Source organism: Podarcis muralis, chromosome Z (genome assembly GCF_964188315.1).
Source record: "Podarcis muralis chromosome Z, rPodMur119.hap1.1, whole genome shotgun sequence".
In the NCBI taxonomy this organism is placed as follows: Eukaryota; Metazoa; Chordata; class Lepidosauria; order Squamata; family Lacertidae; genus Podarcis; species Podarcis muralis.
In genome coordinates, this window is record NC_135673.1 from 17,389,405 (window position 1) to 17,401,321 (window position 11,917).

Here is an 11,917-nt window from a genome sequence, read left to right on the forward strand (position 1 = left end):
GCTGCCCTGGACTCCTTTGGGAGGAAAGGCAAGATACAAAATTAGTGGTCGTGATAGTGGTAGCAACCAAAGTAATAGCCATCTGATTAAGCTCACCAAGTGGCCCCTGGAGGGGCTAGAGTAAAGTGAGGAGCATAGGATCCTACATCGGCTACACTGTAAAGTGATTTGGTGAAGAAGAAAAGGACACACACACCCCAATCCGCCACTAAGGGATGTGAGATGTCTTCCACAGCAATCACTGATGCAAAGCACTAGCCTCTCCTGGGCTGCATTAGAGGGTCTTAGAAGGACATCTAGTGGCAATTTGAGGAATAAACCTTCTTGAGACTGCCTAAAAATTACAGGCAGGCACACATCACAAAATTCAGTGTGGACCCTGATTTGGGGCTTTGTAAAATAGCCCAACTTCAGAGAAGGTGCTACATTGGCTGCTCAGTTCAGCTTGGGGTCTGTCTGAGCCTGTTTCATTTCCCCACTATTCATTATTGGAGGGAGGTGAATTGTGGGGGGTGGGAAACTGCAGCTATTCTCCTTATCACAGGACAAAATTTGCAAGCTTGGTGTAGCCCCATCAAATTGCAGATTATGCACACACACCACCACACCACACCCACAAACATAAAAAAAAATTCAGCAGAATTGGATGAAATTTGCAGGCAAGATTGTCCCTTCCAGAGGCACAGTTCTCACCAAATTTCAGAAAAATAGATGCAGTGGTTTTCTTGCAGGGGTAGCCGTTACAGTTTTAGGTTGGGTTAAAACAAAAATCACCTAATCTCCCCTAGCATTTTACTAGTCAGTAATCCACAATAATGTCTAATAATTTCAGTGGTTCTACTCTGCATATGACTGGTTGGATAAAACCCAATATTTATATCACACTCTTCAATCAGTAAAAACCATGAGCAATCTTCAACAAAGGGTATTGCTGTGGTACACACAAGAGAGAAAAACTAATAAAGTTAGAAAGCACTGGATTAAAAACTAGTATCTGCAATCCACTAACCTGGATCCCTTCTATCCTCTCTGTGACGACATATGCATGGTGCATTGCCACAAGCGGCACATTAACACCGGCCATCTTCCCCAAGGATTGGGCCCACACACCTGTTGGGAGAAGGGAGATCTACCATTGGATGACCACAGCAATCAGGGATGCCTTCTGGGTGGGAAAGACTCGTTGATGCACTGAGCTCACATCAGCTTCTGGTTTGCTTGACAAAGGCCATAGCTCTTTGCATGAAGAAGACTCAGTTAGTACTGGGAAAGTCTCCATCTGAAACCCTGGAGAGCAGCTACCAGGCAGTGTAGAGCTAGAAGGACTAATGGTCTGGCTCAGGATAAGGCAGCACACTGGCAGAGCATCTGCTTTGCATGCAGAATGTCTCAGATTCAGTCCCTAGTGGCATCTCCAGGTAGGGCTGGGAGAGATCCGCTGTCTGAAACCCTGGAAAGCTTCTGCTAGTCAATGTAGACAATGCTAATTGAAATGGACCAAGATAGAAGGAACCCCAATGGATCGTGGTCCTAGAATCTGGAAGGAGGAGACATTTTTCTTACCCATGCAGTTCACCACACAGGGAGTCTGGATGGTTCCATGGTCTGTCACTACAGCTGCTACCCGTCGGGCTCCCATATCATCCTCCCTTAATTCAATGCCTATCACAGGGCAATTCTCAATCACCTAGACAAAGCAAAGTGGCAAAGAAGCTGCATGTTTTTCATTCCTGCACTTAAACCCACTCTTCTTCAAGGAGGCATACACAGTTCTCCCCCTCTCCATTTTATCCTCACAACAACCCTGTGAGGTAGGTTAGGATAAGAGACAATTACTGGCCCAAGGTCACCCAGTGAGCTTTGTGGCCCTTGTGACTCACCAGAGCTCCTCGGGCGGTGGCTGCCCGGGCGAGGGTCGTACAGGTCCCAGCAGGATCCATCGTGCCATCCTTGGGGACGTAGAGTGTGCCATAGAGGTCATCCACATTCATCAAGGGATACAGGTCTTTTGTTTCCCCAGGCGACAGGACATACGATTCAATGCCATAAACTTTACCTAGCTAGAAAGCATATCAAGAGGACAAGTGTCTCACAAAACAACATCCAAGAGACTGACTAGTGGATCAAGCAGAGATCTACCTAGTTCTGTCCTCACAGCAGCCAGCTAAATGCCCCAATAGGAAACCTGCAAGCAGGACCTGAAATGGGACAGAATTAGCTCCTCAGGCCCTCCCTCCTCAATAGAGGAGAGGAACCAGATAGGACTTTTTCTACTTACAGACATGAGCCTTTTGTATTCGTCCAATCTTTGCTTGTTAGAGGCAATGAAGAGGCCACCATTTTGAATCCATCCCGTGTGGAGGCCTGTCTCCTGCTCTAGGTCTTGGCTAACGACGGTACGAGTATGAGCCAACAGTTCAACCTCCACATCACTGGGGCGCAATTGCCACAGCAGGCCTAAGCGAGACAGGAAGGGAAGGAGGTAAACTATTATTCAATATGGATGCAAGGCGGTGTCAGTTTCCATTGTGGCCCAGGTTCGGCACACAAAGCACTGTTTCCATTCCACAATGGTTTGGTTTGCAAACCAAAGACGACAATAGTGAATACCGATTTATATTTGCTGGATCTGTTTCTGTTCCAGACATGGGGCAAGTAAGGCAACACTGACCATTTTCCCATTCCTGTTTCCATCAGAATTTTCTGGCATCCCTGTTCTTCAATGAGCAGGGGAAATTTGACACTGTGCCACATTTAAGGCATGCATAAACTATCAGCGATCAGGATCTCTTGTCTCTGCCAGGAGAAGGGAGCATCCTCTATGAGCACAGGGATGAAATTCGTCAGAAAAGAACAACTGCCGCTGCCATTCCTCCTGCAGGAGGCAGAAATGGCCATCAACTTGGATGGCTTGAAAACAGGATTCGACAAATTAATGGAGGAGGAGGCAGCTACCAATGGCTACTAGCCATGACGTCTATGTTCTGCCTCCACTGACAGAGGTGATACGCCTCCAAATACCAGTTGCTAAGAACTGCAGGTGGGCAGAGCGCTGTTGCTTCCAGGACCTGCACAAGCATCTGGTTGGCAACTGTGAAAACAGGATGCTGGACTACTTGGGCCATTGGCCTGATCCAGCAAAGTTCTACTTATGCTCTTAAATTCAGGCATTCTCTGCAGCAGACCCTAAGCTGCAGCGCTGCCTCCCCCACAGAGACGCACCTTGCATCAGGGTCGCTGTGAGTGGTGCAGAGACGTGTGAACACCAACCTAAGCTCTTTGGAGAAAAAGCGGGACTTAAATTTGGTAAAACAAATAAATGAATATTGGAAGCTTTCATTTTTTTGCATTGTAGTTTTTGCCTTCTTACTTTATAGCTGAATCATTGAGCTTTTGTTGGATTTTTTTTACATTGTAGTTTTGTTTTGTTTGTTTTTACTTTATGATAGATTCATTAAGTTGTTTATTGGACCCGTGGGGGCTTTTTTTTTGATAATTTTTGAATATTGTTGTTTTTCTGTTAATTTTTATTACTTCATTCCCCTCTCTAAGATTGAAGAGCAGGCTACAAATACTGTAAATGAATGAATGAATGAATGAATGAATGAATGAATGAATGTACACCACCCATCTGACTGGGTTGGCCCAGCCACTGTGAGCAGCTTCCAGTGGATATGAAAACATAATAAAACATGGGTAGGCAAACTGGCCAGATCCAGCCCTATCACCTTCTAAATCTGGCCCGTGAACAATCCAGGAATCAGCGTGCTTTTACATGAGTAGAATGTGTGCTTTTATTTAAAATGCATCTCTGGGTTATTTGTGGGGCATAGGAAATCATTCATTTCCCCCCCAAAAAAAACATAGTCCAGGCCCTGATATAGTCCGGTCTGAGGGACTGTGGACCAGCCCCCTGCTGAAAAAGTTTGCTGACCCCTGTAATAAAATATCAAACATTAAAAACTTCCCTTTCCAGGGAGGTTTTTGCCTTCAGGTGTCTTCTAAAAGTCAGATAGTTGTTTACTTCCTTGACATCGGATGAGAAGGCGTTCCACAAGGTGGGCACCACTACTGAGAAGGCCCTCTACCTGGTTTCCTGTAACCTCACTTCTCACAGTGAGGGAACTGCCAGAAGGCCCTCAGTGCTGGACTTCAATGTCCAGGCTGAATGACAGAGATGGAGACGCTCCTTCAGGTCATATCAGAAATATAACAAATCATTATCATACTCTCTGGCACAGCCAGCAGACAGAGCCTCCACAGGCCTCTCCAGCTATCTAATTGCATTTATTTCCCCTTTCCCTTTACCTGCTGTGTGCCAGGTGGTCCCTGAGGTCAAGCGGTCCCTCTCCAGTAAGACAACGTTAGTCACCCCCATCTTGGCAAGATGATAGGTGGTCTGGCACCCTAAGCTGCCTCCGCCCACCACCACCACATCAGCAGATGCTGGGACTGGCTTGGTGGGCCCTTGGCCCTGAGGGGCCTCTTCCTTCAAGGTCTTCTGATAAGGGACACTCTTTTCGGTCTGCTGGCCTGTCGTCCTGCTGCTAAAGAGTCGTATGTGTCGCCAGGGACATGGCGGTTGGAAGGAAGAGGCAATTCGAAATGCCTGCTTCAAGGTGGCCATGGCGATCTGGAGAAGAAAGAAAAGGTGTTGATGCAACTTGCCAGTCTATGGAGTCAAAATCCTTCTCTTTAACAAATGGGTGCTTATCATTTCCAAGTCAATGTGTTTAGCCTCAGGGTAGCAGAAGCGAACACTGCTTTATTCCTGTAGTGATGAGGGTGTTAGAAGCAGCTGTAAAGGAAAGGTGATGGAGAGGAGGAGGAAGAAGAGAAACTTCAACTTGGGTGCTTTTCCACTTACATCATTCTCATGGTCATTTAAAGGGTTGGGGTGCTGTAAAATCATACAGCCTAAAATTACCCAGCTGACCTCTGTTTCTCTCTGAGGAATCCCAGCAAGCTTAAGAAAAAACCCCGAATCCCCCAGAACACATTCTCAAAAACACTGCTCCATATTAAATGAACTATAAATAAGGCAACAAAACTCATATTCATGTTTTAACTTGTATTGTACTAGACACCTCTTAATTAAGTGTCTTCATTTGGCCAAGCCCTGGGGCAATCCAATTTTGGATAGCAGGGTTGCGGGGAGGGGTGTGTGGAAGGGTGGTTCTAGTTGCTGGAGGGTCAGGACTTTGGGTGTGTCTTTCCTTCATCTGAACTTCAAGCCAGAGAGTCTGCAGGAAGCAGAGGAGGTTCTGTCTCTGCACAGGGAGAGGGAAGAGATGCCTAGACTGCTCAACATGCAGAAGCAGAATTCAAAGTCTCCCTGCTTGAAACCCTGGAGAACTGCTGCCAGACATTGCTGACAACACAGTGGTACCTCGGGTTACAGACGCTTCTGGTTACAAACACTTCACGTTACAGACTCTGCTAACCTAACCCAGAAATAGTACCCCGGGTTAAGAACTTTGCTTCAGAATGAGAACAGAAATCGTGCAGTGGTGGCGCAGCGACAGCAGGAGGCCCCATTAGCTAAAGTGGAGCTTCAGGTTAAGAACAGACCTCCAGAACGAATTAAGTTCTTAACCCGAGGTACCACTGTACTGAGCAATGTGAACCCCAATGGTTTGGACTCTGCAAAAAGCAGCTTCCAGTGTTTTGATAAGAGTTCTGCTATGCTTTTCATTAATAATCCATTTGCTTTTATCCTGCTTCTCATTTTGAAATTCTGTTATTACTGGGTTATATCCAATGTTTGTACTACCTTTAATTGAAATTAATGGCATGACTCACTTAGGCCCATGAATTTTAATGGGTCTGCTTCATGCGAGACAATCCATTATTATTTCATTTATATCCCACCTTTGTTGCCAAGAGCCAGCGGTTAGGAGCTTTGGACTTGCATATGAGAGGTGGCCTGGTTTTATTTCACTGCTCCTAATTCCAAGCTCCAGTGTGCACATCCCCACCCCCTCCAGGCTCCTCCACTATTCCATCAGAGTGAGTTTCTTGGAATCCTGCACAGTCAACAAATTCCTCTGTCAAGCAGGCTTGAATCTCTGCTTTTGCAGTAGGGACCTGAGACACTCATTTGCAACACACACAAACCCTTTCCAATAGATGAAACCTTGCTTGAAAAATAGTAATTTTCCAACACAGCTCTCTGGTATGAATATAAACACCACAGCTTGTAAGAGACAGGATAGAACAGGGAAAATGCTTAAAATACACATTCCCATGCAATGCAGGAATTTCAGCTATAATATCCATGACAAAAGGCCACCCAACCTCTAAAAACCTCCAAGGAAGAAGAGTCCACCACCTCCAGAGGGAGTTCATTCCACTGCCTAACAGCTCTTACTGTCAGAAAGTTATTTCTGAAATTGTTGGTACAGGTTCTACCATCCAGAGCAGTAGAAAACAAACTTGTTCCATTTTCCATATAGCAGCCCTTTGGATATTGGAAGATGGCTATCATCTCCTCCTCTTTCCAGGCTAAACATCCCCAACTCCCTCAACCATTCCTCATAAGGCTTGGTTGCCAGACCCTCAATCATCTTGGTCGCCCTCCTCTGCACACCTTCCAGCTACTCAATATCCTTCTTAAATTGTGATGCCCAAAAGTGGACACAGTACTCCATGTGTAGTCTGACCAAGGCAGAATAGAGCAGTACTATGACTTCCCTGTTGATGCAGCCTAGAATGTATTAGCTTTCCTTGCTGCTGCATTTCACTGTTGACTCATGTTCAGTTTGTGGTCTACTAAGATTCCAAAATCTTTTTCATATGTACTACTCACAAGCCAGTGTCCCCCGTCTTATATTGGTGCATTATATATGCTTGCTTACTGAGACATATATAAAAAGCTGACTTAGGTAAAGGTAAGGGACCCCGGACCATTAGGTCCAGTCGTGACCGACTCTGGGGTTGCGGTGCTCATCTCGCTTTATTGGCCGAGGGAGCCAGCGTACAGCTTCCGGGTCATGTGGCCAGCATGACTAAGCTGCTTCTGGAGAACCAGAGCAGCGCACGGAAATGCCGTTTACCTTCCCGCCAGAGCGGTACCTATTTATATACTTGCACTTTGACGTGCTTTCGAACTGCTAGGTGGGCAGGAGCAGGGACCGAGCAATGGGAGCTCACTCCGTCACAGGGTTTCGAACCGCCGACCTTCCGATTGGCAAGTCCTAGGCTCTGTCTAAACCACAGAGCCACCCGCGTCCCTTCATAAAAAAGAAAAGCTGACTTACAACAGGTCAAAAATAATAGACTTCTTCATGCAACAAAGAGTTATGGAACTTGCCTGCAGGAGGCAGTGATGGCCACCAACTTGGACAGCTTTAAAAGAGGATTAGCCCCATTCATGAAGAATAAGGCTATCATGCTTTACACAGTTGATGCATGGAACACAAAACATCCACTTCATGCACAGCTCATATGCATGCCAAACACCACCCTCAAATGCAACATAAAGGAAAGTCAGCTCCATCCTGTTTACCTCTGAAGTCAGGTTGCTGCTGGACTCTTCTCTCTGGCTGCTAGGAATGCCGGGCTGGGCTGTCAACCACGCTGCTATTACACAAAAAAATTAAGCAAGAGTTGAAAGAGGACACCAGATCAGAAGTGAAGGCAGCAGCTGCTGCTGCTATTGGCCAGGGGCTGCTAGTCCCAGAGTCCAGTCAGTGCATTTCTGGGAATGTGGAGTGACGTGTACACAGCTCATGTGCATGGCCATAGCCAAGGGGGAGCAGGCAGGAGCAGCCGCCCACCCCAACCAATAAAAATCTATAAAAATGCATAGCTAACTGAGGTTCTCCCCTGCCAAAAAAAGGCCTGCCCCCCTAACAAAAATCCTGGCTATGCCCATGCTCATGTGGACATATCCTGCCTCAGAAGAAGAAGCTCCATCTGTGCATCTGTGCTCATTTGGGCAGCAAGCTTTGGCAGAGTCTGGCTTGAAATAGAATCACATAATTCTATGCTCCAATGGGCAAGCACAGATGTTTTTGGCACAATTAACAAAACGAGGGCATGCCTTGCATTGAACTTTGCACAGTACTAACTTGTGGGATTTGTTGATAGAAAATCTGTTGTCAGTGGCAGCACCGGGGGGCGGTGTAGAATTCATGTGGGCACAGCAGGGCAAAGTATATTTGTAAACTAACAGCATGTGTTAATAACCAGCAATGTAAGTAGCAATTGTGGGGGGAAGCGAATTCCTTGTTTAGGGGGGTATTGCCCCCCCCCATGCCACACATGTTTGTTTTATGTTTGCCATACATCTGGGATTCCCTGGATGTATACAGAATACTGCAGTCAGCAGCAGTGTCTGGGCTGAAATAGGTTTTTTTTTTTAAAAAAAAAAATTAATTAATAACTAATGTCCAGGAAAATCCGGACATATGGCAAAAAAAGCTCAACAATTTTTTTTGTTTGATGGTTGTTTAAAGAAACATCAGACAATATCATGCTGGAGGAGAGGGGGCAACTGAATGGATCTCCCCCCCCCAAAAAAAAGAAAATACATTGGGGAGATATTTGGGGCAGAAGTAGATTTCACAGGAACAGAGACTCATAAATGGCAGTTAATCCAAGTCTGCAAAGTGAATATTTATGCGTTTCCAAAGCTTTATACATAGCACTGGTCAGGTTTTCTAGATATTCTTTTTTTATATCACACCTTTTCCTCCACGGAGCATAAAGCGGCGAACATGGTTCTCCCCCTCTCCATGCTACCTTCACAACAACCCTGCGATGAAGGGCCAGGCTGAGAGAGACAGCGACTGGCCCAATGCCACCCAGTGAGAGTCATGCTGCTGAGTTCGGGATTTGACCCCCTGGTCTCTCCCAACGGTCTACTCTAACCACAGCTACATCAGCCTTCCAATGTACATAGCCACTTTTACAGAGCTCTCTGCCCCACCGAGCTTACAATCAATTTGTTTCAGAACTGGAAGGAGACAACCGAAGGAGAAGAAGAAGAAGGAAAGGCAACCAGCAGCAGAAGAAAGAGAAAGAGAAAGAGAAAAAGAGAAAGAAAGAAAAAGAAAGAGAAAGAAAGAAAGAAAGAAAGAAAGAAAGAAAGAAAGAAAGAAAGAAAGCGCGAGAGAGAAAGAGAGAGAGAGAATGCAAGTGGCAGTGCACGCGTAAGTGTTCGTGTGTGAGAGAGAGGATTATACCTTTGCTTCTTTCTGAGTTCTTTCAACACCACCACACTTCTCTCCCGCGCCAGCAAACGAGGCAACTTTACAGCCAGAACCATTCCTTGTAAGAACAATCAAATGTGGGCAGTGTCGGCTAGCTGGGCTCTTATTGGACAAGAGACTGGAGAGGGAGGGGTTTGCCACAGTGCAGCTGAGGAAGGAGGGGCTGACTGTGTTGAAACTGGGTTAAAGAGCCAGACCTACCATAGGGGAAAGAGGGGCGGCTCAGGGATCACCTTCCGAGCTCTACTTTTGCACATTGCGATATTCTGTCGGTTGTAGGCTGTGCATTTTCTGAGCTCTGCAAAAAATCCTGTGCACCAATTAAGGAGGAGACTTTTCCTTTCAATAACGTTTCCTTTATTGTATTTGTAAAAAGTATTTCTATTCCACCCCCTTACAAAATATTAGGGAGCTGTCCAGCAAGGTAAAAAAATCTTTAAAAGCAGTGTGAAGCAAGTCTTGAAAACGGCTGGCTAGACGAAAAATCGTTTTAAACAACTGCCTATGTCTGTCAATGTAAGCGAAAGGGAAAAGTTAGAGGCTGGTAGCCGCGTCTCTGCAGGAAGAGTGTTCCATGCAGCATGGGAACAGCGACACCAAACACAGGGCTCCCACGGAAGGTGGGATTGGGCCCTCTTAACAGGGCGGATGACTAACTTGTAAACCGCTTAGAGGTTTTACTACAATCAAGTGATAAACGTTCTTGAATAAACACATAAATGAAATAATTACCTCCAAGCAGAGCTTTGTGGCACAATAAAGGGCTATCAGTCTTGCAAGCAAAGGGAAAGTTCAAAGTTTCAGAATTTATTTATTTATAAGAATAATTATATTCTGCCATTCATAAAAGAAATCAAAGCTGTTTAAAATAGCAGCACCATCCCCGATACAATAAAAATGAATGTAAAATATATCCTCTCAGTTGTGTGCATTAGCTTTCTGGAATAGAAAGGTTTTCAGCAGAAGGCGCCTGCTGGATTGGGCATGTGAGCCTGCCAATGTTTTCCAAAAGGAGCTGAATTCAGGGCCTTCTCACTGCTTGCCCCCAGACTTTGGAACTCCCTCTTGAAGCCAGACCGGCCTTTTCCTTGTCCTTTGACTGGCAGGTGAGGATTTTCTTGTTCCCACAAGAGCAATAATTGACTACTATAATGAAAGAGCTGGTGCTGTGCTGTTTTTATTGTAATTTTCTATATGTTTATAATAGTCTGTGTAAAAATTAGTGTGCACATGTGGGGCAGTGGAGAGGAAAAAACAAAATTAAGAACAGAAGCAGAAATATTTTGTTATTGGGGTACAGGGAAGCAAGAAACTCACAGCACAGGACATACCGTATTTTTCGCCCCATAGGACGCACCGGCCCATAGGACGCATCAAGTTTTTTGGGGGGGAAATAAAGAAAAAAAATTATTTCCCCCCCAGGCGCTTGTGGGGCCGGCAGCGGGGAGAAGCGCTCTTCTCCCTGCCGCCCGCCTTCAGATCAGGTCCGGGGACAGCGGGAAGACGCACTGCGCCTCCCCACTGTCCCCGGAGCTTGTGGGGCTGGCGGCGGGGTCTCCCCGCCGTCAGCCTCCAAACCACTTCGGGAGACAGCGGGATAGCGGCGTTCTGCCTCCCTCTGTCCCCCGACCTTGTGGGGCTGGCGCTGGGGCTCTCCAGGCTTCAGCGAAAGCCTGCATTCACCCCATAGGACACACACACATTTCCCCTTCATTTTTGGAGGGGGAAAAGTGCGTCCTATAGGGCGAAAAATACGGTACATACAGACATGGTCCTTTCCTGCAACATTCTTCCTGCCCCCATAAAACTAGGTGACTCTTAAGGAAGAAGGGGGTTGCCTGGGGGGGGGGGAGAGGTAAAAAACAAGAGGGAGGAGGGATGTTGGAGTGTAAGGAGAGAGAAACACAGATGACACTCCCCGTTTTCAGGGTTATTTTTACATCTTTCCATATAGGACTGGGGGGACTCTAAAAATGGAGGAAGGTGCTGGTGGGATTTTTTTGGGTGAGAGGGGGGCATTACAAAAAGGCAGAAAAAAGTTACAGGAGGGGACACACAAACACTTCCAAGCGTGCACATCATCCAGCTGTTTTGCTGTTTTCTTGCATTTCTCAATCCCTCTGTGTAAAACCACGGAGATGTTTGTTTGGTTGGTTGGTTTGGTTGTGTGTGGGAGAGATTTTATTAAGATAAACAGTAGCAGCTAGCAGGCACCATTCAAAATCCTCAGATGCTGCTCGGAAGAGGACCCGGGAGATGCGAGGAATAGAGAGAAAAGCAGCTGCTTCTGCATATATGTTTTCATTTTATCTTTAAAGCGGGGCAGCGGGTTTTTTGTTTTTGTTTTTGAGAGAGAGAGAGAGATGCAGGAAGACATGGACTGCAAGTAAATTAAGGGAAGGGAAGAAAGGAGGGAAGGAAAGCTGCAGGTCCCCTAAACATTCCTCAAGTTTCCCCAAGGAGCTGCAGCTCACCGGTTGAAAACCAATGGTTTATTATGCTATGGTCTTAAAGCCTTCAGGCATTAACTAGAGCTAAGTGTCCTGGACTGACTGGATGAAGAGGAGTGGTGGGAGGCACCAGCTGGGGAAGCCCCAAAGGAAATCCCAGAGAAGGAAGGCTCAGAGCCCGGGGACTGGTGGTGGGACACTGAGGAGATGTCAGAGGGGGAAGATTGGGAGGGCCTGCTGGATACTGAAGGG

The 11,917-nt window shown here is 46.3% G+C and overlaps 1 protein-coding gene across 2 annotated transcripts in view; it reads right to left on the reverse strand.

The window, feature by feature from the left end:
* Nucleotides 1–9,297, reverse strand: part of SARDH (sarcosine dehydrogenase) — a 51,661-nt gene extending 42,364 nt beyond the window's left edge. For both annotated transcript variants that reach the window (XM_028714704.2, XM_028714703.2), the window contains exons 1-7: nt 9,189–9,297; nt 7,508–7,581; nt 4,309–4,633; nt 2,279–2,457; nt 1,881–2,060; nt 1,564–1,687; nt 1,010–1,110 (exon numbers count right to left, since the gene is read on the reverse strand). In XM_028714704.2, the coding sequence (XP_028570537.2) occupies nt 1,010–1,110; nt 1,564–1,687; nt 1,881–2,060; nt 2,279–2,457; nt 4,309–4,627 (903 nt within the window). In that variant the 5' untranslated portion in view covers nt 4,628–4,633; nt 7,508–7,581; nt 9,189–9,297. The remainder of the gene's footprint in view (nt 1–1,009; nt 1,111–1,563; nt 1,688–1,880; nt 2,061–2,278; nt 2,458–4,308; nt 4,634–7,507; nt 7,582–9,188) is intronic.
* Nucleotides 9,298–11,917: the final 2,620 nt, after the last annotated feature.